Source organism: Coenobita brevimanus, chromosome 40 (genome assembly GCF_032717465.1).
Source record: "Coenobita brevimanus isolate Jiangsu-jjx chromosome 40, ASM3271746v2, whole genome shotgun sequence".
Taxonomy (NCBI): Eukaryota; Metazoa; Arthropoda; class Malacostraca; order Decapoda; family Coenobitidae; genus Coenobita; species Coenobita brevimanus.
The window spans coordinates 1,010,597-1,036,296 of NC_136993.1; the positions used below are offsets into that span (position 1 = coordinate 1,010,597).

At 40.8% G+C, this 25,700-nt stretch overlaps 1 protein-coding gene across 1 annotated transcript in view; it reads left to right on the forward strand.

Annotated features, from left to right (window-relative positions):
• X11L (amyloid-beta A4 precursor protein-binding family A member X11L) overlaps positions 1-25,700 on the forward strand; it is a 572,323-nt gene that overhangs the window by 505,112 nt on the left and 41,511 nt on the right. Inside the window, exons 13-14 of the mRNA XM_080270416.1 lie at positions 14,086-14,268; positions 18,944-18,983. Coding sequence (XP_080126542.1) covers positions 14,086-14,268; positions 18,944-18,983 — 223 coding nt within the window. The remainder of the gene's footprint in view (positions 1-14,085; positions 14,269-18,943; positions 18,984-25,700) is intronic.

The following is a 25,700-nucleotide window of genomic DNA, read 5'->3' on the forward strand; positions in this document are numbered from 1 at the left end:
TTGTGGTAGTGATAGTGAAGGTATAGTGATGATGGTAGTAATAGTAAATAGTGGTGATGGTTTTGTTAGGTGTGGTGATGGTGGCTATGGTAGTTATGGTAGGGTTGGTGATGGTAGTTATGGTAGTGGAAGTGAAGGTAGAGAAAGGAGAGTGGAAACCATGAAAGGGTTATGGAGAAATGATTGCTATTTGGATTATCATTATTTTCACAGTGATGTAAGGAAATAATACCATTGAAATTATCACTAATGACCTAATTAGTGATAGTGAAAGTATAATTAGCATCATTACATGGCGTTAACCCTTTCAGTTCGATGACGTCTTTACATGCAGGTCGGGCACTGCAATAAACACGTGAAAGAATCTTGTGGAAATTGCTCAGTGTGCTGGTGTGGGCGTAAGTGTGTGTTTGTGTGTGTGTGTGTGAGAGAAAGAGAGAGGAGAAGGGAGGGAGACTATGTGTGTGTGTGTGTATGAGAGAGAGAGAGAAGGGAGGGAGACGTATGTGTGTGTGTGTGTGTGTGTGTCAGTCGAGTATGAGTGAGTGATACAGGGTGGATATTGATGACGCTGACTTAGAGTATGTTGTGATGGCGTAGTCTGCTGGTATGGGCTTGGAGTGTGTGTTTGTGTGTGTGTGTGTGTGTGTGTGTGTGTGTGTGTGTGTGTGTGTGTGTGTGTGTGTGTGTGAACCATCCCCACAACACAGAAATCACCGTCTGGACTGGAAAAAGGAGGGTCATTATTGGACCACGCTGTATTTTCTGCGTCCTGCTGTCACCTGAATTAATTACACTTTTACTTGGGATGGTAGACTGACAGGTAGATAGATATGGGTAGATAGGCTTGGTAGATTAGAATGGAGACTGATAGATAGATATGGGTAGACAGGCTTTGTAGATTGGAAGGGATAAAGATGAGTAGGTTAGGTTGTTATAGGTTAACTGATTGGGAGACTTGATAGATTGGTATGTTATTATTATTATTAATATTATTATTATTATTATTATTATTATTATTATTACTGCTACTACTACTACTACTGTTGTTTTTTATTATTATTGAGTAGACGTTATAACTCGAAGATCGTACTAAAGGTCTAGTATTTGATGTACACACACACACACACACACACACACACACACACACACACACACACACACACACCGATCAGATAAAGCCTTTGTAAAACCACTGCACTGTGTCCCATCACGTTCGCTTATCTTTCGTCTTCCTCCTCCTCCTCCTCCTTCTCCTCCTCCTCCTCCTCCTCCTCTCCATCACGTGCATTCCTGGGTTTCCTCTCCTTGCTCTTCATCACGTCTCTCTCTCTCTCTCTCTCTCTCTCTCTCTCTCTCTCTCTCTCTATGTATTTATATATATAGATAAAAATTGCATCAGCTACCGAGCCGCCTTTAACCAACACTGTTTTAGTCGTGGGAAATTGCAGGTATGGGTTGTGTTACTGGCATCATATCTACCTGCTTCCGGCAGAGAGAGAGGGAGAGAGAGGAGGAAGGGAGGGAGGGAGGGAAGTGAATGAGGATGAAGGAGAGGATAAAGTAGGGGAAGGAAATAGGAGAGGAGGTACGAGGGTGAACAGTAGGGAAAGAAAGGAAGGAAGGATTGCGGAAGTGAGAGAACGGGAGGGGGAAGGAAAGGAAAGAGAGGTAGGAAGAAGGAAAGTGAGGGGAGGGGAAAGAGGAGTTAGGGAGGGGGATGGAAATAGGGCTTGGGAACAGGAAGAAGGTAGGAAAGTGAAGGAGGAAGAATGGGAAGAGGAAGAGGCAAGAGGATGTGAGGGGAGGGAAGTGGGATAGGGGAAGGTAGGTAGGTAGGAAGGAAGGAGGAAAGCAGGGGAAGAAGGTAGGGGAGGGGAAGTGAGGTGGAAGGGAAAAATGCCAAGGTTTGCTCTCACAGTAAATTGACCTATCTCTTCCGGTTTCTCTCTCTCTCTCTCTCTCTCTCTCTCTCTCTCTCTCTCTCTCTCTCTCTCTCTCTCTCTCTCTCAAGGTGGCACTAAATCAAGTGAATGGATGGTGGTCGTCTGATAGATACAAGTAGTCCCTGTGAATAAAATCGCCAGGCATGAGGAGGAATAAATTAAGACAGTGCTGTGTGGAAATTAAAACTTAACTCAGCTGAGAGAGAGAGAGAGAGAGACTAATGAGAATCTGAGAAGACATGTTGAGCCCCCCCCCTCCTCCTTCAAGACACACAACATCCACACCAACTCTCCTTGTTAACCAACTTCACACACACACACACACACACACACACACACACACACACACACACACACACACACACACACACACACACACACATACTTGAGCATACAGTATACCTAGATACACATACGTACACACACATACTGTACGTAAACACACACAATATACCTTTCCTCATGTACACAATATTACATCATTACACATACCTACACCTACGCTATCTGTTATCCTTCTCTCTCTCTCTCTCTCTCTCTCTCTCTCTCTCTCTCTCTCTCTCTCTCACACACACACACACACACACACACACACACACACACACACACACACACACACATACACACACACACCTTTCATTTTTTCTCCATAGTTTCGCCCTGTTTTCACTTACCCCGTCTAACTTCTTTTCTTTGTCACACCTCGTCTCACCACCACCACAACCACTCGTCATCACACCTTTCTTTATCACCATACATTCATTGCTATTCACCATCACACACAACTATCTCTCTTACTCATCACAGCTCATCACTAAACTTCCCTCACTCATAACTCTTCATTATTGTCAGCTCATCACCCAGTCACTATAACGTATCATAAGTCATCACCACATCACTCTACGGTATCACTTCATCACTACACCACACACGGAACATTCATCACCATACTCATCATTCATCCCCACCTCTCAGTGTGGTTAGGGAAGTAGGATGGTGGTGTGGTGAGGTAGGCAGGTACCGTAGTGTTGTGATGAGGGTGGAGATTGGTCAGCAGGTGTGAGGCAAGTGTGCGTATAAGAGAGAGAGAGAGAGAGAGAGAGAGAGAGAGAGAGACTGCATGTTTACAACCAGATTGCTTCAGGGCTTACATCCTTCTCGGTGTGTGTGTGTGTACGCTCCCACTGACAATACAACAGGAGCATGACCAAGAAGAGATTATATTTTAACCCTTTGTCCCAGAATAACCACGAGAACACGAAACTAAGCACGCGACGCTCTCACCACCTGGTTCTGTCATGCAGGTGTAGACTCTTGATGGTATTGAATTAAAGTTACGAGACTAAGCACGCGACGCTCTCACTACGTGTAGGTGTAAATAAACTCTTTGTGGTTGAACTAAAGTTACCTGAGTGTTGGTCTTGAATCTTATTAGGCAATCAGGTGGAATTATTTTACCTGCAGTTCCCAGAGGAGGTCCTTTGATGTGGGTTTGAGTTGCATTTTTGATTGTGTTGGAAGGGTGGTGGGTGAGGCTGTGTCTATTTATCTATCTATTCTGTCTATCGTATTCACCTAATCTATCTGTTAAAGGCTCTGGCTATTTTTCCATCTCTTCTGTCTGTCCAAACACCCATCCATCCGTGTGTGGTGTGTGTGTGCCTGTGTCTATGTATTTATATGTCTGTCTGCCTGTCAGTCTGTTTACCTGTCTGTCTCTCCATATCTGTCTATATCTACCAGTCTGTCCATTTACCTGTCTACCTTTGTCTATCCATCTATATATCTATCAGTCTTTCTATCTATTTGTGTACCTGCCAATCAGTATTTACCTGTCGACCTTTCTGTCTATCCAAATCTATTTTATCTATATGCCTGTCTCTTCTCCATCCCATTCCTCCTTTCGTGTTCTCTCTCTCTCTCTCTCTCTCTCTCTCTCTCTCTCTCTCTCTCTCTCTCTCTCTCTCTCGTTGTCGCCATCTTCCCCTTCCACCTGCTCCTCTAGCCCTCTTCATCATCATCACCATTCCCTCCCCCTTCATCACCATCGTCATCATCATCATCATCACCATCTTCCACTTACTCATCACTCTCCCTACCTCTCCCCCTCCCCCTCCATCACCATCGTCATCATCATCATCATCATCCACTTACTCATCACTCTCCCTACCTCTCCCCCTCCCCCTCCATCACCATCGTCATCATCATCATCACCATCTTCCACTTACTCATCTCTCTCCCTACCTCTCCCCCTCCCCCTCCATCACCATCGTCATCATCATCATCATCATCATCCACTTACTCATCACCCCCCTACCCCTCCCCCTCCCTCCATTCCCCTCCCGCACACCTGCCAGGCTACAGGTGTTCCAAGGGAGGGGGAAGGTTATTGAAGGCTGACTCATTGCCCTGTGTGTGTGTGTGTGTGTGCGCGCGTGTGTATGTGTGTGTGTGTGTTCAGTATCTGTATTGATGGTTGTGTTGTCTACGCTTGTCTGTCTGTCAAGGAGAGAGAGAGAGGGAGTGAGAGTTATGCATTATATATACTGTAGTTTGATTATATATATATTTGAGAGATATGTGCTATTTATAATGTGTGTATGTTTATGTGTATGTATTAATCTGATCCTGGAAACTAGTGTGTGTGTGTGTGTGTGTGTGTGTGTGTGTGTGTGTGTGTGTGTGTTTACAGTTGCAGTGATCCCTTTCCATCCCGTCTCGCTCGTTTGTCATGCCCACACACCACCTCGCTGTGCACTCACGTAAGTAGGGAGGGAGGTAAGGTAGGTGGGTGGGAGGTAGGTAGAGAGAAAAGAAAGGTAAGGTAGGTAGGTAATCATGTCGGCGGGTGGGTGAGGGGTAGGTAGGTAGGTAAGGAAGGATGGTAAGTTTGTAGGTTAGTAAGAAAGTAGGTAAAACGGTAGGTAGGTAGGTAGGTAGGGTGGTGGTAATGGCTAAAGGTAGACTGGTTCGTAGGTAGATACGGAATCTGTTAGGTAGATGTGTGTATCGCCTACTCTACCCTTCCCCTCACATCCTCTATTCCCCTCTCCTCGTCCTCCTCCTCCTCCTCCCCTCCTCCTCCTCCTCCTCCTCCTCCTCCTCCCCTCCTCCTCCTCCTACACATTGGCGCCAGATCTGATGCTTGTACGTCTGGCAACGCACGTACGCGCGCACACACGCACACATGTACACATAACACACCTGGTGCCAGTCTCTCTCCGTGTGTGTTGTGGTGATGGTGGTGGTGAGGATGTTAGTGCTGCTGTGTTAAATGGTTGTGATGATGGTGGTGACGAGTGATGCGGTATATAAAGTTAATAATTCGTGACTACAATATTGATGATGATGATGATGATGATGGTGGTGTTGGTAGTGGTGATGGTAATGATGATGATGATGGTGGTGGTGACAAGTGATGCGGTACCTTATATAACAGTTAGTAATTCGTGACAATATTGATGATGGTGGTGGTGGTGGTGGTGATGATGATGATGATGATGATGATGATGGCGGTGTTGACAGTAGTGATGAAAGTGGAAGTCATATAGTACACAAACTCGTGATCGCAATATTAATGATGATGGTAGTGATGATGACAGTTGTGATGAAAGTGGAAGTGATAGATTTTTATAAGTATTGGTAACTCGTGTGACTACTGTGATGATTATGATGATGGTAGTAATGATGACGATGGTGGTAGTTATGATGATGAAAGTGAAAGGTAAATGCATGTAGTGATGAGGCATGATGGTGATGGAAGTAGTGATGACGGTGATGATGATAGTGATGAAATATAATCTTCTCAGTATAAACATCACTACTTGTACTCAGCATGATAATGATGATGATGATGATGAATTTGCTGTTGTAACGATTGTAATTATAAACCTACAAGAGTGTGTGTGTGTGTGTGTGTGTGTGTGTGAGAGAGAGAGAGAGGGAGAGAGGAGAGGGGGTAAGGAGGGTGTGAGAGTGAGATCGAGCCAGCACAAACATCCGCTCCAGTGCCAAGCAGTCGGACGCTCACAAACACTTGTAAGAAACTAGAGAAAAAAGTAACAAGGCTGGAGGAAAGGACCCGTGGGAATAATTCTTTAACCCGGAGAGAGAGAGAGAAATAGACTACACACACACACACACACACACACACACACACACACACACACACACACACACACACACACAGATTTTGTACTGTATTTGTGAAGGTTTCTGTGTGAAATGTGTGTATCATTAATTCCTTACTCCTGTATTAGTGTGAAATGGGTGTTTGATGATATGTAGGTGTGTGTGGCACGTGTATGTATGAATATGAGAGGGGGGGGTGTAAGTTGGGGGATGGAGAGTGATACTAACTAGGAGAGTGTATGTGAGTGAGGTGGACGGGGGGGGAATGGGGAGACCTAGGATGTGATGGAGGGATGGAGTAGAGAGGTATATGAGAAGGGGACGCAAAGTGGAGGGATGGGGAGTAAGAGACTAACTAGGAGGGTATGTGTGAGGTGAAGGGGGGAGGGGGAGATCGAGCAATGGAGTAGAGAGGTATATGAGAGAGGGCTGGAAATTGGGGGGAAGGGCAGCAAAATGGTAGGAAACGGGGCAAAATGGAGGCGATTTGTTTGTGGCCACCCCTGACGGGATTAAGTCGTCTGGCTATGGATAGATAGATGAATATTTGTGTGAGTATGCAGGGTATGCAAATAATACTTACAATCTGGCTTCGTTTAAATATGTGTATCAGTATCTTTCCCTTGTGTACCGTATTTGTGTGTGTATGTGAGTAGGTAGGTAGGTGTGTGTATGTAAGTAGGTAGGTAAGTATGTGTAAGTAGGTAGGTAGGTTCCCCAGGCACGTCGAAAGGGTATGTGCGTATTTTTAACCTAAGTTTGTGTTCAAATTGCTTTACCGGTGAGCCCTTGTGATCTGTTTGCGTCCGAGGCTTGAGAGAGGAGGGGGGGCGCGAGAGGGAAGGAGTGGGAGAGAGAGAGAGAGAGAGAGAGAGCTATCTGAGTTGTTATTTTCATGGGATTTGCTTGGAGAGAGAGGGGAGGGAGGATGTGATTGAGTGTCTGTGTTTATTTAGACAGCCAGAATATTCAGAGAGAGAGAGAGAGGAAGGTACTGTTGTGTGTTTGTCGGAGTGTTTTTCTTTGGTTTTTAGGTGTGTGTGTGTGTGTGTGTGTGTGTGTGTGGTTGGTTGGTCTAATCATGTGCACGGGGTCTCTGAATGTGCGTGCGTTCGTGTGTGTGTGCGTTGTTGCTAGCGTTGCCATGACAACAGTGTGACCCGTCGCACTGTATCACTGCCCTCACGACACACCTTAACCCCTTCACTGCCATCACCGTCTCTCTCTCTCTCAGACGATTTTATTCAGTCTAGAGATCGTAACCATTTAGTTTGCCTTTTTTTTAAATTCATGATACCTTCAGACGATTGTGTGTGTGTGTGTGTGTGTGAGAGAGAGAGATGAGAGAGAGAGAGGGAGGGAGGGAGAACCACTAACCTTCCCCTTCTTCCCCCAGTAACCTTTTCCCTCTCTCTCCTCTCTCTCATCCCATTTTCCACAAACCCCCCTTCCTTCTCCCCTACCTCATCCCCTCTCCCTTCCCCCTCACTGCTGTCTGTCTATCTATCTACCTGTCTATCGGTTAGTCTATCGTATCTTCAATATTTATCCTTCTATCAAATTAATCTATCCCCCTTTTCTATCTATCGATCCATTTATCTATCTACCATATCCAAGTGTCAGTATTTATATATGTCTATACTTAGTGATTGTCTCCGTAATACTTCACTCTTATTCCCATCCGTCTGTTTTATGTCTGTCTTTTAATCTCTGTCTACCCGTCTGTCTGTCTGTCTGCATGTGTACCTGGCTCTTCATGTCTGTATTTATGTGTGTGTGTGTGTGTGTGTCAACAAGGATCTAAAGGAACATGAATTTCCCGGGCGCTTTTGTTTAGTCGCTGCTTGCACTTCCTGAATTCACGCAGAGATGAAAAGAGCGAGAGAGAGAGAGTAGAGAGAGAGATGGGGGGGGAGGGAGAGAGAGATTTCTTGTATTAGGTAGATAGATAGATGAAGAGGGTAGCGAAGTTAGGATTAAGGGATATATGAAAGTGATTTGAATAGTGTGTTTGTGTGCGTGTGTGTGTGTGTGTGTGAGAGAGAGAGAGGAAGTACCTGTGATGTCATTGTGGTCAGGGAAGGACTTACCCTGATCATTGAGTGGTTCCAGTACTTCCTTCTTTGACTAGTAACCAAGGAGACACCATCCAGTAATTTCATATTCTTTCTATAGTGCATTTACTCCTACTTGGCAAATATTCTTAACCCCTTACAGCTATTTATCTGTTTATTTTATTTATGGCCGTGTAGTTGTACGGGAGTAATTTCGTCTAGTAACCAAGGAGACTCCAGTTTCAGTACTTATATTATTTTACTTGACAGAGATCCCTAGCCCCTCTCAGCTCAATGTATGGGCAAGTGTAGTCAAATTGAAGGTTAAATTTGACTAGTAACCAAGGAGACTCGTTCTTGTCGTGTAACTGCGGCTCGTCCAATTTATGCGTGTACATCTACCTCGTCATCGTTATAGCGTTGTTTTATCTGTGTGTGTGTGTGTGTGTGTGTGTGTGTGTGATGTCATAGTTCTTGTAATCATATTTTTTGCTCGTGGTGTCTTTGTTTTATGTAACTGTTTCCTGTTTCATCATCTTCCTCCCCATTTCTTATCCTTACTCACTCCACCCCCCCCCCCTCTCTCTCTCTCTCTCTCTCTCTCTCTCTCTCTCTCCTTTGACATTTCTTTCTCTCCCATCACTCCCCCTTCCCTCCCTCGTCTTTCCTCCCTCTCTCCCATTATTTCCCTCCACTTCCTGCCGTTCCAGCTATAACTCCCCTCCCATCCCTCCCTCTCTTTATCTCCCTCTCCCTCCCTACCATCCTTCCGTTGCAGCTGTTTCTCTCTCTCTCTCTCTCTCTCACACACACACACACACACACACACACACACACACACACACACACACACCACTTCCTTTCCATCTGTTATTGTCACCCATTTCATTGGTAAATCATCTTCGTATTTTGAATTGCCTTCCATTTTTTTTTTTTTTACCCACAAAGGCAGCAGATATTTAAATAATCAAATACTTCAGTGTTTCTTTTAAATATTTGAAAAAAAATCTGAAGAGGTGCGAATAACTGATAATAATTGAATATTGGAAAGCAGTGATGGAAAAAGTTTTCATGTTTGCATTTTTTAATAATTGAGTATTTGAATATTTTTTTTAAATTACGCATTAGTGTAAAAGATAAGCCAGCACACCGTAATATTTCGTTTGACATCTGGTAGTTACATAGTGAAAAGATGGATAAAATACTTGATATGCGTAAATATTATGAAAATCAACAGGAAACCCGTAAAAGTTGAAGTTTGAAAAGGGTTCTGGTATTCCTGACAAATAAATAGCAGTGGTATTTAGGAACAGAATAATTTGTGTGTTTATGTGACGTTGTGAAGCGGCTTGAAACGGTCAGACTTTTGGAAGATTGAAGATTAACGGTCAGACTTTTGGAAGATTGAAGATTAACGGTCAGACTTTTGGAAGATTGAAGATTAACGGTCAGACTTTTGGAAGATTGAAGATTGTCCAGATTTGTGACAGGAGCTGGTGAATTTTTGAGAGAAATTGTTTATTCTTGTTAAATGGATAAATGACTTTCTGTGCAACGAATGAGTGAAAATTTTACACGAATTAATGATTTTCTGTGCCATGAATTTGAGGTTTTGTGCACAGATTGATGCATTTTTGAGACACCGGAGTAACAGAACGTAGAGCATAATACCAGAGTAATTGAATGGGACAAGAGTTATGGACTTCATGTAACGTGTGAATTAGTCATGTGAAACTGGATTAAGTGTTGCTTGGATCACAGTTTGGTGGAAAAGTGTCACGTGTTGTACTTAGTGACTGCATCTAACACGTATGAACCCCCTACACGTGGCTCCTCAACGCGTGGGCAACCTTTAGCTTGTGGTAGCCTCTTAACACGTGGCAGCTCGACACAGGCAACCTCAGGCACGTGGGAGCGGACGTCATCTTAGTACGTGGCAGGCTCCAACACAAGCTAGCACGTGGCAGCTTCATAACACGTGGCAACTTCCTAGCACGTGGCAGCATCTGTATGAAAAATCCACGTGGAGTATGATAGTGGCTGTCGGTGCCATATAGATAAACAGAAGAATATGGTGGCACTGACTGAGGGAGGTACAAGTGTAAGTAGTTTGGGATCGTGAAGCTCCCTAACACCATTCCCTGAGTGATTTATTTGCGTATTATACCTTACTACCCTTTTGTGCTATACATAAACCTTTCTGGTATTGCCATCTCTTCATACATAGCATAAAAAATAATATTAATTAGCCAAATCTAAAAACAAACTGGTAAGGATGAGGTGATAGGGAGGGGATGTTTTACACAACTCTTCTCAGTACCTCAAACACCAAGAATATTATGTATAGCTTTCTTGCTGTCTATGGGCTTTGAAAATTTGTATCCAGGAACCAGATGGGTGGCTGCCATTGATCCAGAGGGGTACTGCTATGAGAGTGAAGTGTGGCCACAAGCTTAGGAACTGGACACGATCATTAGTCTTAGGCAGGAAACATTCAGCCACAGGTACAGTCATTCGGGGGTCTTCCTGAGTGACTAGTGTTCAAGCTAAGACTTACATTGTTACACATCTTATGCTTTTCAAATTCCTTTTTTTCCCAGCAGTTTCCAGCAACTGTTGGGGAGGGATTAGGTGGTTTTGGCACTTGGTTTAGCTTCCAGTTCTTTGGGGGGAGATGGAATTAGCTGTACCATGACCAGCCACAATACAGGGATTCCTCAAGATAAAACAGCCTCATTTTTAGATTAGGTTTGATTAAATTATATTACATTACATGAGAGAGGGGGGTGTGAGCTGGAAGTGGGGTAGTGAAATGGCGGGGGACAGGGCGACGTGGAGGCGATTTGTTTGTGGCCACCCCGAACGGGATTGAGGCGTCTGGGAATAGATAGATAGATAGACATTACCTTAGCAACTAGGACTGATGACACTTATCATTTTAGCCAGATAAAGTTTACGTTGTCACTTGTAGGGGATTCACCAAACAAAATTTCAAAGCTCATGGATAGGGTGCGGCCATACTTACCCCAGACATGTACGTAGTTGATGGTACTGTGTGAAATTAAGAGTAACAGAAAAAGCAACACTTTTTTTTTTTTATATATATAAATAAATTACAGCTGTATTTAGATGGTGATGTGGCAGTCAGAATTTGAAAAAACAAAAAAACAAAAAGGGTGACTGTACTTTGTTACTCGCTGTATTTTTATGGTTGTAAAAGATACTGAGAAATTGAAAATAACAGGAAAGGCGACAGCATTTTGGTGGTACTATTAGGTACTGAGTGGGGTCTGTGGATGGCCATTGTTTAACCATTTCAGTATGATTTGTATAATTCTTACTGCCACCAGACGATTTAATTCAGCTTGTGAGAGACTTTTTCAATCTGTAGGGGATAGATTCAGCCTTCAGCAACCCCCTTGACAACCTGGTGGCTGTCCTAAGATGAGTGAAATCCTCTGGTGGTAGCAAGAAGACTGCAAAATGTCCTCGTCATGAAGTGGTGTAAGGAAGTGCTATCCTGGCCATACTCGCATTATACAAAACTGTTATGTAATTGAGTACCATATGTTATGTCTGTTTACACTTGATATTTGGATGTGTTTATCTACAGTTCTAAAATTTCATGATATAATCCTTACGTTTTTCTTTCAGGTTTTAAAATTTTGTAAGACCTAGAATAGACTGTTGTATCGAGAGCCCTGTCAAGCATACTGATATATATTTAATGTGTTCTCTGGGCTCCGGAGTCTCCCAAGCACCTCTTCCTGAGCGATTTGTGATTATATATTACACCATTACTCCTTCAATACGATAATTTTTTTCCATTAACTACCTACCTTGAAGATATTTTGTTTAGCATAAGGAAGAGAAGCTATACTGAGCCTACTAAGCCCACGAGAATGAGGTTCAAAGTGTTCAGATTGCTTATAGTAGAGGTGGTTCACTCTTTCAGTACGAGAATTCACTTATACACTCAATATGCAGACAGTCTGTAGTAAGAATAAGCAAAGAAAATGGTGTTAAGAGTACTGGAGGGATTAATACAATACTCTATTTTGTAACACCTTCAGTACGAGAGGAAAATGTTAAAAATTAGTCTAGAGGTAAAAAATTATAACTTTAAAAAGATTAGAGGTAAAATAATAGTTTAAACATAGTCTGGAGGTTGAGAAATAACAAAAAAAATAGTTACAAAATAGTCAGGAGGTTGAAAATAGTAAGAAAATAGTTTAAAAATAATCAGGAGATAGAAAAATAGTAAAAAAAAATAGTCTGGAGGTAAAAAAACAGTAAAAAAAAAAGTTAAAAATTTTCATGAGGCTGAAAAATAGCAAAAGAAAGAATTGAAAAATAGTCAGGAGGTCAAAAGTAAGAACTAATACTGTATATAGTTAAAAATGTCAGGAGGTTGAAAAATGGTTATGGAAAAAATAGGTAAGGAAAAAAATCAAAATCTAGACCTTGCAAGGATAAGCTTTTTAAAAATCATACTGAAGGGGTATTAAAAATATGCCCTCTTTCAGTTTTAGAGGTCCTTTGTAAGCTGAGAATATTAGTTTGAAATAAGAGTACTGTATATTATTAAAGATGTGCTCGTACTGAAAGGGTTTATGTGGGAAAGGTGTGTGTGCATCCCCTGTTTCAGTGTTATCTTCCCCTCTCTCCTCCCTTCTCACGCACCTGGCCACCCTCTCCCTTATATTGAGCATGTCACCCCCACCCCTTATATTCTCACAGCAGTGCACTCTACTCCTACACAGAATGATAGATATGTGTTGCTTATTTTGATTAACACTTTTCGCTTGATTCACAGTTTCACAGCAAGCCAAGAAATCACTAAAATGGGTAAAATATTATCATAATTTGGGTAATATATCAAAATTCACACACTGATCAATTTGTCATATTTCATAGTTCATTAGATGTTCACATATGGACAAGTTTTGCTAGAACTAAATATATCCAGTTAATACACATTGATTTGAGGCATCAGTTTGTCTTAGAGCAATGACAATATCCACTCAGTGATGACTTTAGATGGGAAAATGCAATATTAACTGGTGATTTAAGTCATTGGCCTTAAAATTACATAAGTGGTTATCAGTGACACATCACAATTGTTTTAAATTGTTTCATTGTTATCAAACTTACCCCCACCCCTCAAAAAAAAAAAAAAAAAAAAAAAAGTTGGAAAATGATTTACCACTACATAAGTCAGGCGGTAAAAATATTAAGGAAAAACAGAACTGTGAGGGATTCAGAGTGCATTGCTGACCTGGTGTTGACCTTTAAACTTCGGTTAGTATTGTCAGAGGTCAGACTTCAACCCCTGACCTATGTATGGCGTTGTTCTTTGCGATGGGTTATCCTTGTTCAGTGAAAGTACATCTCCGCTACATTATATCTGGTTGGAAGATGTGTATAAATATGCTACAGTCTTATCAACGTACCGTAGTAATTCAAGATTCTCATTAGCAAGCACATAATTTTGACTAACAAACATTACTGCCTATCAGGAAAATAGTACAGTACAACATTTTTGTGATTATTTAAATTTTTGTCGGAAAGTATAGGAAACATTTGGTCAAGTTAACATTGCAGTAGTACTTCAGATATATTACCCAGAGTTTCGGGAGTCAAGTTCGAAGCTGGAAGACCCAAAAATTTTACCTAGAGTATTGAAATTATGATCAGGAAAGTTTAATAAATATTGGAACAAGTTAAAGTTAGTGTAATAATTTGATCTCTTAGGAAAGCAAGGTAAATTGACTTGTTTTGAATTTCTAATGAAACTGGGAAACACAAAACCTGACCCATACCTGAAGTTTAAGGTCTGACATGCAACATCTGTCCTGTCATCCATGGGTCCCTACAGCTGCCTTCTTTCCCCAGATCTAGAGACACCTTATAGATCTGCTCTGTCCTATGTTGGGTCCTCTGTCACATTGCAGGATTGGCGTCGTCCGAAAACCCGAACCGTTATGCCCAGGTCGGCCAATGCTAAGGCGAATGGGGGCGGGGCCACGAACAACGGCTCCACCCCCACCACGCCCATTGGCCAGGCACACCCAGTATCTCCCAATCAGGCGCCATCTTCACCAACGGATGTGGCTAATAAGAATAAAATTAAAAAGGTGATGGGAGGTTGATTTGATGGCATGGTGGACGTATGGCATGTTTTGAATTGCTTGCTGCCTTAGTAGATTGCAGTGTTGGTTTTCCTTAACACTCTCAGGCTCTTGTATCCAATTCTCAGCTGATTTTGATGGTTTGAATAAGAAGAAAGGATGACTGTCTGAAACATAAGAAGAGAAGATAGCTTCTGAAAATAAGGAAGAAAGAATAACTGATGAACATAAAGAAGAGGTAATGGCTGTCTGAAACATAAAGAGAGGATAACTGTAACAAGACGTGATACGTCGACCATGATGGGGTTAACAGTGACAGTTTTCTCTCCAGCCCTCTCATCTGCTTAGCCAATAAAATGTTAAAATTAGCTGGAGTAGAGTACAAGAGTTAATTGATATTGTATACTCAGCCTCTTGACCTTGCTTATACTATCTTCAAATGCATGTAACCTTAAAAAAATTTTGCATGCAGTTGCATGATGCTAACGTAGATGGCAGTGTTAACATCTTCCCTTACAGATATAACACCAAACTCTCTCCCTGTTGGGTGTATGGTCTATTGTAAAAGAGTTTTCTTGTTTTCGCTTGTCAATGGATGTTGGTTCGTATGTTTCATTTTAGTGCCATGGATTATGGGGAAAAAACGAGCAAAGCATTCTGAAGTTGTGTATGAAGAGGGTACAACAACTTCAGCCCATCTTGAACCCAAAACAGTTGAATCAGACTAAATGAAGAGGGTACAACAACTTCAGCCCATCTTGAACCCGAAACGGTTGAATCGGACTAAATGAGATTATAGTATGTTGGTATAGTTTGAAGTGAGTATAATTTGGTCAGTATCCCCCCCCCCTCCATATTGGTTAGGAAGGGGTGGGAGGAATGTTGGTAGTTTCGGGATAACTCACTCATCTTAAAACCTCACATTGTTATAGTTGGCTATAGCACTACTTTTTTACTCTTTGCAGCTGCATATAGGAAGCTTTTCAGAATTTGAAATGGAAAATTGCAACCTACTATGTAGCATTTGCAGGTAGTTGACTTTGTTATGCTTTTATAGGTACAGAGCTTTTAGTAATGAGGTATTAGTTTACTGCATTTTATTATACAGTATTTGGCAGCCACCAAATACATGTTAGTATTCAAGTTAAGTTAAAAGGAAAGATTTTGTAGTTGGGGTTCATGGGCATCTGAAAAATGTGTTGTGTCCTGTTGTTCTTCAGAAGACTCGACTTAGTTGGTGTAGCTTTCAGTGGTGTACAGGGATGCCTTGCAGCTGTAAATTATTTCCTGCCCACTACAGAATTTGAGTCTTGCTTCTGATAATGATAAGCTCAGGGCTTGGTGGAATGATGATATGAAGCTATTTGCCAGTCTGCCAGTCTTCTCTTGCCCCCTGTAGAGTATGGGACCTGAGGCTTGGCTTGTGTAGTCTCCAACATTTAAGGATAAGAGACCCACCAATGATATGGGTGACGTGTTACATGGTAGAAGAATCTCTGGTCACCTCTGGAACTCAAATCATAGACCATAAGCCAGGGTGTCTTGTGACTCAAGAGCTCAACCATTGGATTACCAGAAATTTATGTTCAGGTAAATTACCATACGAGTACACAAGTGGCAAGTTAGGTACTGTAACCTACAGGACACAATGATGGGAGCATTTGATATGAAGAAGTTGAATATCTGGGCTAAACTTCAGGATCTTAAAAATGTAAGACCCTGAGCAGAAGTAATAGTAAAGTTATAGTACAGTGCAGTTATAAACAGTGGAGAAGGGGTAGCTTTATGCATTGTGTGCATGTTATGCAAACCAAACCTGATATCAGAAACCACGTCCAGATATACAAACATCACTCAACTCACTCCCCATCTCCTGAAATGAGGATGGTGGACTGCAGAAAAAGGGCTGCTTCAGCCAGCAGTCCACTGGGTTCGTATTGAATTAAACCAGGGCGACAACAGTAACAGTCGAGACAGATGTTGAGGGAGCAGAGGAGACAGACCAGCCTGGAGCCTTTTGTTATGGTCACCCTCGATGTGGGTTCCTTGGAAGGGGTACGACGTTAATGAGATAGCTAATTAGCCCTTTCATGATGTAATAAAATCAAAGTTTTGCCACTGCCTGATGATTTTGGATTGATTGCCTGTCTCCTGGGTTAAAAAGTCTTCAATATGCATTCTGAATGTGAGAAGCCTTACTACTTTCTATGTTACTGCTGTGCCAGTTTATTTAGCTTATATAGGACACTTTCCATCCTTTAGACCACACCCACTGGCATGAGTTGTGCATCAGTAACCCATATGTGTTCTCGTCTCCACTTGCTCCCATCCAGTGGGGCCAGATGATTGGGTTATGGTAATGCAAAACTCACCCACACCAGTAAGCATTTGGTGTGGATGTGGCAAGTTGTAAAGCCTGGACAGGATTGTATGATTATAATTTAGAACACAGGCTTTGGGCTAATAGTAGGGTACAGTATATTGTACTGCTGTGCCATACTTTACTTTTTTTATAAACATTTCTTAGTGTTGTTCATGGTTGTTGGAATTTGTTAATAATGTGTGGTTTTACTATGCAAGTTTGGGTTTATTTAATCGTTTACAATCAGTAATATACAGTATATGGTATATACATTTTTTTAGCCTTTTGGTGTGCTGATTTTACTAATTCTGAGTGTGGGGTGTGTTGAGCCTTGGCAGCATATAAAGCAGCTGTGTTCTCCGTTATATGTACTGTGTTATGCAGTCTTCTTACTGCTATATTTTCTTTTATTTGCGAGTTACCTTTTCAGAAGTGGTCTGAGGCTAATGGATTCAGCTGTATGGGATGGGTATGATGAGACTGATTGATAAGTAGATATTCTAATGGAATGTCATGAAGGAATACTCGTGTGTGTTTTCTCTCATATATTTTTGGTGTTAATAAGCCATTTAGACTGACATAGTAATATTAGGATTATTGTACAGTATTTGCAAGTAAGATTGATGAGAATAGCTGAACTTAATCTTACCATCTGTGATATACTGAGGTGCATGAGATTATTATTATTATTATTTTTATTTCATTTTAATTTGATGAGGTAGACCCTCAAACATGCCTGATATATTTTTGAAAGTTCTTGCAGTTTTTTAATACGGTATGATAGGGGTGCCACGTGGATGCATAAATCCTCTTGGTCCTGTAGTTAAAATAAGAATGGCCCTTGCATTACATAGTGTACATTATGCAGCACTGTACTATAATTTGCACCTTCTATCTCTAAGTATTTAAGCACAGAATGAGGTACTGTACTGAATTGAAGTTTGTACTCATGGTTATGCATTATGTAGTTATTTGTACTGTATTTGCAGATGTAGGAACACAGGTTACAGTAGGTCTAGTAAGCATTTTATTATTATTATTGTTACAGTATTATTATTATTATTATTATTATTATTATTATTATTATTATTATTATTTATGCCATGAATCCTGGTGACAAACTGGAGGGATGAAATACAATACTAGTTAACACCTTTTTATGAGAGACCTTTCCCAAATTGAGTAAGATAAATTAACAGCAAGCGTTAACTATGAAGGGCATCACCTTGTTTTTTTTTTTTGGGGGGGGGGGGAGCATGTTAAGTTATATTTGTTCCTGTAAAGCTGATTTGCCAAGTTGCTTCAGATTGCAGTGCTAATTGTGTGGATTGTTGTGGTCGTAGGCGCCGCTGAAATGTCAACCCAGTGGACTGCAGACTTGTTTCCCTTCTGCAGTCCTCCTTCCTCCTTGTGTGGGATGGGGCAGTAGTTGAGGGACATTTGTGTAACCCCTGCCCACGTATTTAATGCCACCTGCCCACATTTCAGCGCCACTACATGGAGGCATCCCTCTCAATAACCACAAGTTGTATGGAAGAAATTAATGTATTAGAACATCTTTGACTTACAACAGGATTGGCCATAGTCGTGAAGGCTTATCTTTGCTGCAGTGAAGTACAAGCTTTTTATTTATATATATATACAGTATATATATATATCTGGGATATGCCATAGTATGACAACTTATCCATGCATCTATCAGTTTATCTACTGCCAACCCCGTAATCCCAGAAGCGTTGGCCACAAGTGAATCACCTCCATATCATCCTCCTGTCAGCCATCAGGTTACCCTCTTCCCTACTCATACCTCCTCTCTAATAATACCTCTCAACCCTTATCCATGTGTGTCATCCTCAGTTACCCCCTCCCCCACCCACATCCCTTCATCTCATCCTCAGTTACCCCCTCCTCCACCCCCATTCCTTCGTCTTATCCACAATTACCCCCTCCCCCATCCGCATCCCTTCATCTCATCCTCAGTTACCCACTCCTCCACCCCCATCCCTTCATCTCATCCTCAGTTACAATTTACCCCCTCCCCCACCCACATCCCTTCGTCTCATCCTCAGTTACCCCTTCTCCACCTCACTCTTACACTTTCCTAGTCATTCATTTTTCCTCCAGTCTGTAAATTTTGAAACTGGCAAATCAGTTTTACAGGAAGCAGTGGGACGTTAATAGACAATTCTTAAAATTACCATGAAGTTAATAGCAAGAAATAAATAATGAAAGAAGCAGAAGAAGGGCAGCATGGTAAGAGGTGCATCAACAGATTTTCAGAATGGCTGTAATTAACTCAAGTATTTTTCTTCTTTGCAGGAAAAGGAAACCAGTAAGAAGAAAGGCCGCTCGAAGGAAGGTAATTGATTTCCGAGTATTGTTTAAATCTTTTCCGTTCCCATAATGCGTCTAAGGCACCATTAAGCTCTGCCGCACAACACACATACACACACGGCTTCGCTGCTTGTAGATCCTAAGGCATCAGTCACTATGAACACAGTAAAACACTAACTGTATATCTCTCTTTGCAGCCAAGTCTTTCACCATGATGTCCTATTTTATTATTGCTACTGCCAGATTAGTTTATGAAGCTTATGACCCCTTCACTGCAAAATATCTCCCTTAATCTGCCTTATTAATGTGGCAGTAGCAAGAAATAAAGGAAGGCATCATATATTCAGAACTTTAAGAACATAACTTCTCTCCTTATGTATATTGCAATGTAGATCACCTTTCCATAAACAGCTTTACTTAAATACTCTTTACAGTTGGTAGCTAATCATATAAATTTTTACAATTGCTAGCTAATCATATAAATTAACTAGGTGCTATATTAATTCCTTTTATCTGTAACTAAAATCTTCTATTTTTCACATTGAGACCATTGAGCTTGACCTCTATGCAGTACATCACATAGTTCATACTTTCTCTTTGCAGTTTATTATGCTTGTTTTAGGCAAATGTATTTCTTAGCGGAGAACAGTGGAAATGGCTTACTTTCATACCTCTGTAATTCTAATCAGTGCAGGGTTGAAGATTCACAACATAATCTTTCTCAGATTGATGGGCTAGGAAAGGTTACTCAAGTTTTTGCCATAATTAAAAGTGTAGATGAACTTGACATTTTAGTTTAATATGTTGCAGGAAATTTTACGTTAACCCTCTGACACACCAGGATTTGATTATCATTGGTAATAAGTTTAAACCGTGGGATACAGCATTCAGGGAAGTGTGCTTTAAAATATATTAAGAATAGTAATGACAGCAATCCCAATAGAATACAGGCTTGTCTCCCTACAGCTACAGTGCTCTGACATACCTCTGTGCAAATTTTCATGATGGCTAACGAATATACAAGACAGGATTTTATACCTTCATTATTATATTCATTATTTTATATGGGAGAGAAAAAAATCGCCATTCTAAGGAGACCCCAGTTTTCCTCTTAAACGTCAATAATCCAGGTACTGTATTGAGAGTCCTATGTGATATACTTGAGTCTAATTTGTGTTGAGCTGAAATTGTTACTCCCGAAATGTCGAACTGTTTATTACCACTCTTTAGGAGACTACAGATTGGAAATATTGGGTGGGAGAGAGACACAGGTTAACGCTTGAATTTATTTTCTTTAACGTTTCAGGCTGCACAGCATATCTTCAGAGAGTGGTTCTGTGTAGCTTGAAATGTTAGAGTAAATACTGTAAAGAATTCAAACCTGTCTCTCCCGTACCCAGCATTTCCACTTGTTGCAATGGATCATCTACAGACTCCAGATTCCCTCTATTGCTCCTTCTATTGCTAACCCAAGTATAGTCATAAAATCTAATACCATATGTGCCTGTGTCCGATATCTTAAACTCCCAGAAGCCTCTCATATCTAGTTGTCACAGAGGGTTAAGATAGTCAAGGTGCAGGTGTTCATAATTGTCTCTGGTAGGTACTTTTGCTTTTTCTCCTTGCATTAGGATTTATCAGGAAATTATAACATATTATTGCTCCATTCAGTGTTTATCCCCAGTATTCTTGTGGGGTTTCTTTGACACTCATTATTTAAAGCCAAGAGTACAAGCCAATCAGTATTTAGGAATTTACCATAGTTGTTTTACTGAATAATTGCAAGAGACAAAAGCCAGAAAACAAAAAATAATAGGATTTCTTCTTGGTAACACTTCCTTCTTCACAGTCTTATTCTTAAATTTCACCTTGCACTGTACTTGCACTTCTTGATCTTCTTGCACCATCAGTAAATAACAGAGCTTGATATTACCCGAGGATGCTTGAAGAAACTGTTGAAAAATAACTCTTTCTTGATGATGTAATGTTTTTATTTTATTCTAGCTGTGCCCGTATAATTTATTCAGTCTAGATCTGACTTCACAATCTCCATTAACCTCTTCCAGGCAGTGTCATTAAGTTTTAATCAAGATTCCTAAAGATAATTTTATTAAACTACGGACAGAGATCATATAGCAAGGATTAAGCCTCATGAGGATCTAATTTCATGTTGTTTGTAAAGGCTCCAACAATCATACATGCATCGGCCTGGTCACGTAATGGCAGCTCAGTCTCTCACAACCCCACCCTTGACATTCACACTCACCATCCTAAGTTGAATATTATTTTGGCAATAGCTAGAATAAAATGCAGAATATTTCATTAAACGGAAAAGGTTAATGGAGATTCTAACCCCATCAGCATAAGAGGTCTGTTTGAAGCTGGATGAAAAACAGTGTAGTGGTAGCAGGAATAAAATACAAAAATACATCATAGGGGTTACTCTTATACAGGATATCCAGTTTATAAGAGGTAAGTCAAGGGCAGTGTGGCTGAAATTAAAGGCATATGAATGTTACAGATACAGGAAGCTGGTATTAAAGTGTCAGAAATCATCAGAGGTAGTTGATAGCCGTACTGTATATTACCTCTTGTTTTTGACGGGTTAAGGTGACCCCAACACTATGGCTTGTATTCCCATCGGTTAAGGAAGCCCCCCCAGCACCTCCTCCTCATATTTATTTTTGGGGACAGTTGCCTAATATGTTTTGTACTCTATTTATGCAGCGTATGGTGATAATAGAATGATTTAAGTAACCTAGAAGTGGAGAAGGTGTACTTAGCAAAGTAAATTGCATAGGAAAGGATGTTAAGGAGCTTCCCCAGCTGACAAGAATATGAGCCTTATGATGACTTGTTGCTTGATTGTGGATACTCAAAGACATTTTACTGAGGTTGAAGTCTTTCTCATTCTGTCTTTCCTGCTGCTGATTTTCCTTCTTATGGCTTTCCTATTGCCTGTCTTATTCACTTTCTTTCACACTCCCTATTGCCATGAGTAACACAGTGTGCCTGGGCATCATAATTGAACTGATCTTGAATTTTCCTTTCTCAGTGTTCAGTGTTCTTTGGGGAGGATATTTTTTGAGTATCAGCCATGGGTTGTTTGTTTTTGAATTAACAGAAATTGCATACATTAATTTTACAGTTTTATCTGTTGACTTGGATACCGGATATTTAATATTGGTAGCTCATTGATTATGCTTGACACCACAGGTTGATTTTTCTCAGCAGCTTTAAATGGGTATCTTAGAGTGAAAGAATGAAAACAGACTCAGCTACGTCTGTCTTATTCTGGGTTTCCTTTGTGGTTCATTTGTGCTGTAGCTGCTGGTGTGTAAGGCCACTGGTCTAGAAATTATCAAAAATGTAATAGTATTCCTGAGGGAGTCAGTCCTTTTACTGACTTACTCCTCCTTATCAGTGACCTAAGTTGGATTATACTGTATAGATTTTTCCACTCATACACTGCTCAGCCCTCCCATGTTTCACAGCATCTGTCACAAGCCCGTATAGCATTTATTTGCCGGATACCTCGATCCTAGTGAGGGTGACCACAAACAGTTCATCTGTATGTTGTTGTCCAGTCTTGTGCCATCTGACAGCCATCCATTCATTTCACTTGTCATTCATTCACACAATGTATCATTTGACCTCATGCTTGGTCTCCCTCCCCCATTCTTCTACCTTACATACATGCTCCTAGTCAATTCCTCACTTTCCATTTGCCACAAGTCACTTCATCGCAGGATGAGCCTTTGGCACTCTGGATATACAGTCCCATCCTTCTTCATCACTCAACCTCCTCAGTGCCTTGCAATCTGATATGCAAAGGCTGCATTACTACAAAATCTCTGTTTCCACGGTATCCACGTACTGCACTTCTAAACAAGGTGGAATAAAACAGTCCATTTGAATTTCCCCAATTCCTTTGAACTTTCTTCAGTGGCTGTCTTTGCTACAGTGTAACATCTTTCTCTGTGTTGTTGCCTTTTCAGTGGTAACAGTTCTTCAGAACTGTCTGAGGAGCCTATACATGGTGGTACTGAGCACCCTGGGTGGACAGCTGCAGCTTCCACCCTGGAGCTAAACCTTGCCATATTTCCCTGCACATTGCCATGGTGAAGGACCCTGGTCTGAGCATGGTGAAGCACTGAAATCACAAAGGGGTACTCACAGTATTTGTATTGTACCATACCTATAGAAAGGCCCTCCCTCACAAAAGCAGTTGTCGTACTTATGGTTATTGGGTCTGATCGTCCAGACAGGTTAGGGTTAAGCAACAACTGTTCTTCAGAACCGTGTGAATGAATCTCTCCTGTGTGACTGTGGCCACGTATTTCTGAACTATCTTCCTGATGCTGTCTTTCCTGGTACTAAACGATCTTCCCCAATCTGTATTTCCCTCTTCTGGAATGTTTTGTGGGCCAGAAACAATCTAGATATTCAAATTTAATGTATATCAGAGTGAAGAGGTTAGCCTTTCAGTGTACATTTTTTCATATAGGAAGGAGGTAAATAATTCTGTGTAACTAATGAGATAACTCCCATTCCCTCCCCCCCCCTCGTGATTTGCGGCAACGCTCATGATACGATGGTGAGTGATGGTGCATGAGACTCCGGTACATAAAGTCCTCATTAATAGTCTCATTATTATTATTATTATTATTATTATTATTATGATGTTAACCTGTTGAACCAGGTAATGTATTCTGGTGGTTTATTGCTACTGCCAGATGATTTTATTTAACTTGGAAGAATTTGAACTGCACGGGTTAGATACCACCTTTATTAGTCTCTTTGATGCTGGGGAGGGACACCTCCATGTGGCAGCACTGATATAACCTTGCTGCTCTGCTGCACAGTTATACAAATGTCCCATACCAGTCCTGTTCCCCAAAAGGAGGATAGTGGATGGCAGGAGGATAACTTCAGCCTGCAGTCCACTGGGTTCACAGTCAGATGAACCTGGGACTGCAAAAAGTAATACGCCCATCAGTCCCTTCATTATAGTTTTTTCCTGAGTAGAGTCAGATACATCCATCTGGTAGTAGCAAAAATAAACCAGAGTACACATAGTCATTTAAGAGGTTAAGTCTGGTAAATAAAGCAAAATTCAGTTGTTCGAGTTCCTTATTAATCAATAAATTTCCCTCTAGTATGGAAGTTGATGTGGATGTAGTTGTGGTATATCAGTGACTTCTAATGAGGACGTTGGTATTTATGGCATGCGTGTAGGGCGGGAATTTTGATGCCTGACCAGCATTTACCCTTTCCCTGCCCTTGCCAGCGATTGTAACCCCCCTCCCTACAGTTTACTCTTTTGATGCATTTGTAGAACCGTTACTGACTGCTGGTATGCATCAGATCTTGGTTCGTTTGCGTTTTTGTAATTTCCTTGTTAACTGTTTTTGTGTCATTTATGTTGTCTGTTTGTCTTGTGTCTCTGTTGACAGTTTCAGTATTGTCTTTTATGTTATTTTAGTTCACTTGTGTTTTTGTGTCATCTCTGTTATGTTGTTTCAGTGTGTTCCTTGTGTCATTGGTTTATCTCTCTTAACTGTTTTCATTTATATCCATTATGTTGTCTGTCCATTTCTGGTACTTTGTTCATTAACCTTCTCAGGCTTCAAGGGGTGGGTTGTTCTCCCAGACACCTGGCAGTTTTGTTTGCTTCACCCACAATACGTATGTTCTCATCCCCGAACTCCACTTTCCCCCAGACATGGTAGATCTCCTCCCCCACCCATGTCTTCCCCCTCACATGATGCTACTCTCCCTTTCATGCACAAACTCTTAGTGTTTTGCACAGCTAGGCATGAGAAAGCATTGAGCATAGGAGCACACATATATCAATAGCAGACAGCAGACTTCATATGCACCATTGCATGTGAAAGCCTCAAACAGGAGAAATGATTCAGATGAATAAAAATGCATAAGAAAACCTTGGGAGGGTAATTTTTTCTTTTCATGTCATCCATCTTTGGTGATTATTTATGTGTCATCTTTGTTGTGTATTTGTCATTGGCTTTATTGTCTTTTGGTGTTCTTTTTTTTTTTTCTTTTTTATAGCCCTGTTACAATCTTTGTCTTGGGGAACATTACCCCCCCCCTTTTTTTATCATACTTGTTATGCATTTCACTGGTTTTCTTGTTTCTTTTATTATTCATTTATCAAATATTGGTCATACTTGCTTTCCATCATCCTTCTTGTGGTCTTTTTTTTTTTTTTTTTTTTTTTTTTTTTTTTTTTTTTCCATACCTGTATTGTCAGTTAAATTGTTCATCAGTGTTCTGTGTTGTCCTTATGTTTTCGTTTGGACTTTTGTGTCATGTCATCTCCCTTGTGTTGCTCTTGTTTTTCAGTTCCGTATTTGGAATATTATCAATGCATTTTTGTGGGCTGAATGCTGTCTCACTCCTAACTCCATATATCAAGCAGCATAAATTATTTTTTATTTTTTACTAGCACTATACCCCATTGCATCTTTCATTCTTTTTCATTGTTTTTTTCTTGTATATATAGCTGAAAATTAATAGCAAGAACACATGTAATGCCATTATTTTTCATAGTATAGTTTCTCATATTCAGAGAAGTTAAGAGAACATCTACACCAAAGGAAGATGTTATGAGTACAGTAACTAGGTGTTGAGTCAAGAATAATATGGTGGTTTGAGGTAGGATACTGTATGTTTGTGGAAAAGGGAGTCAATTAAATCATCATCATCATCCTAACATGAT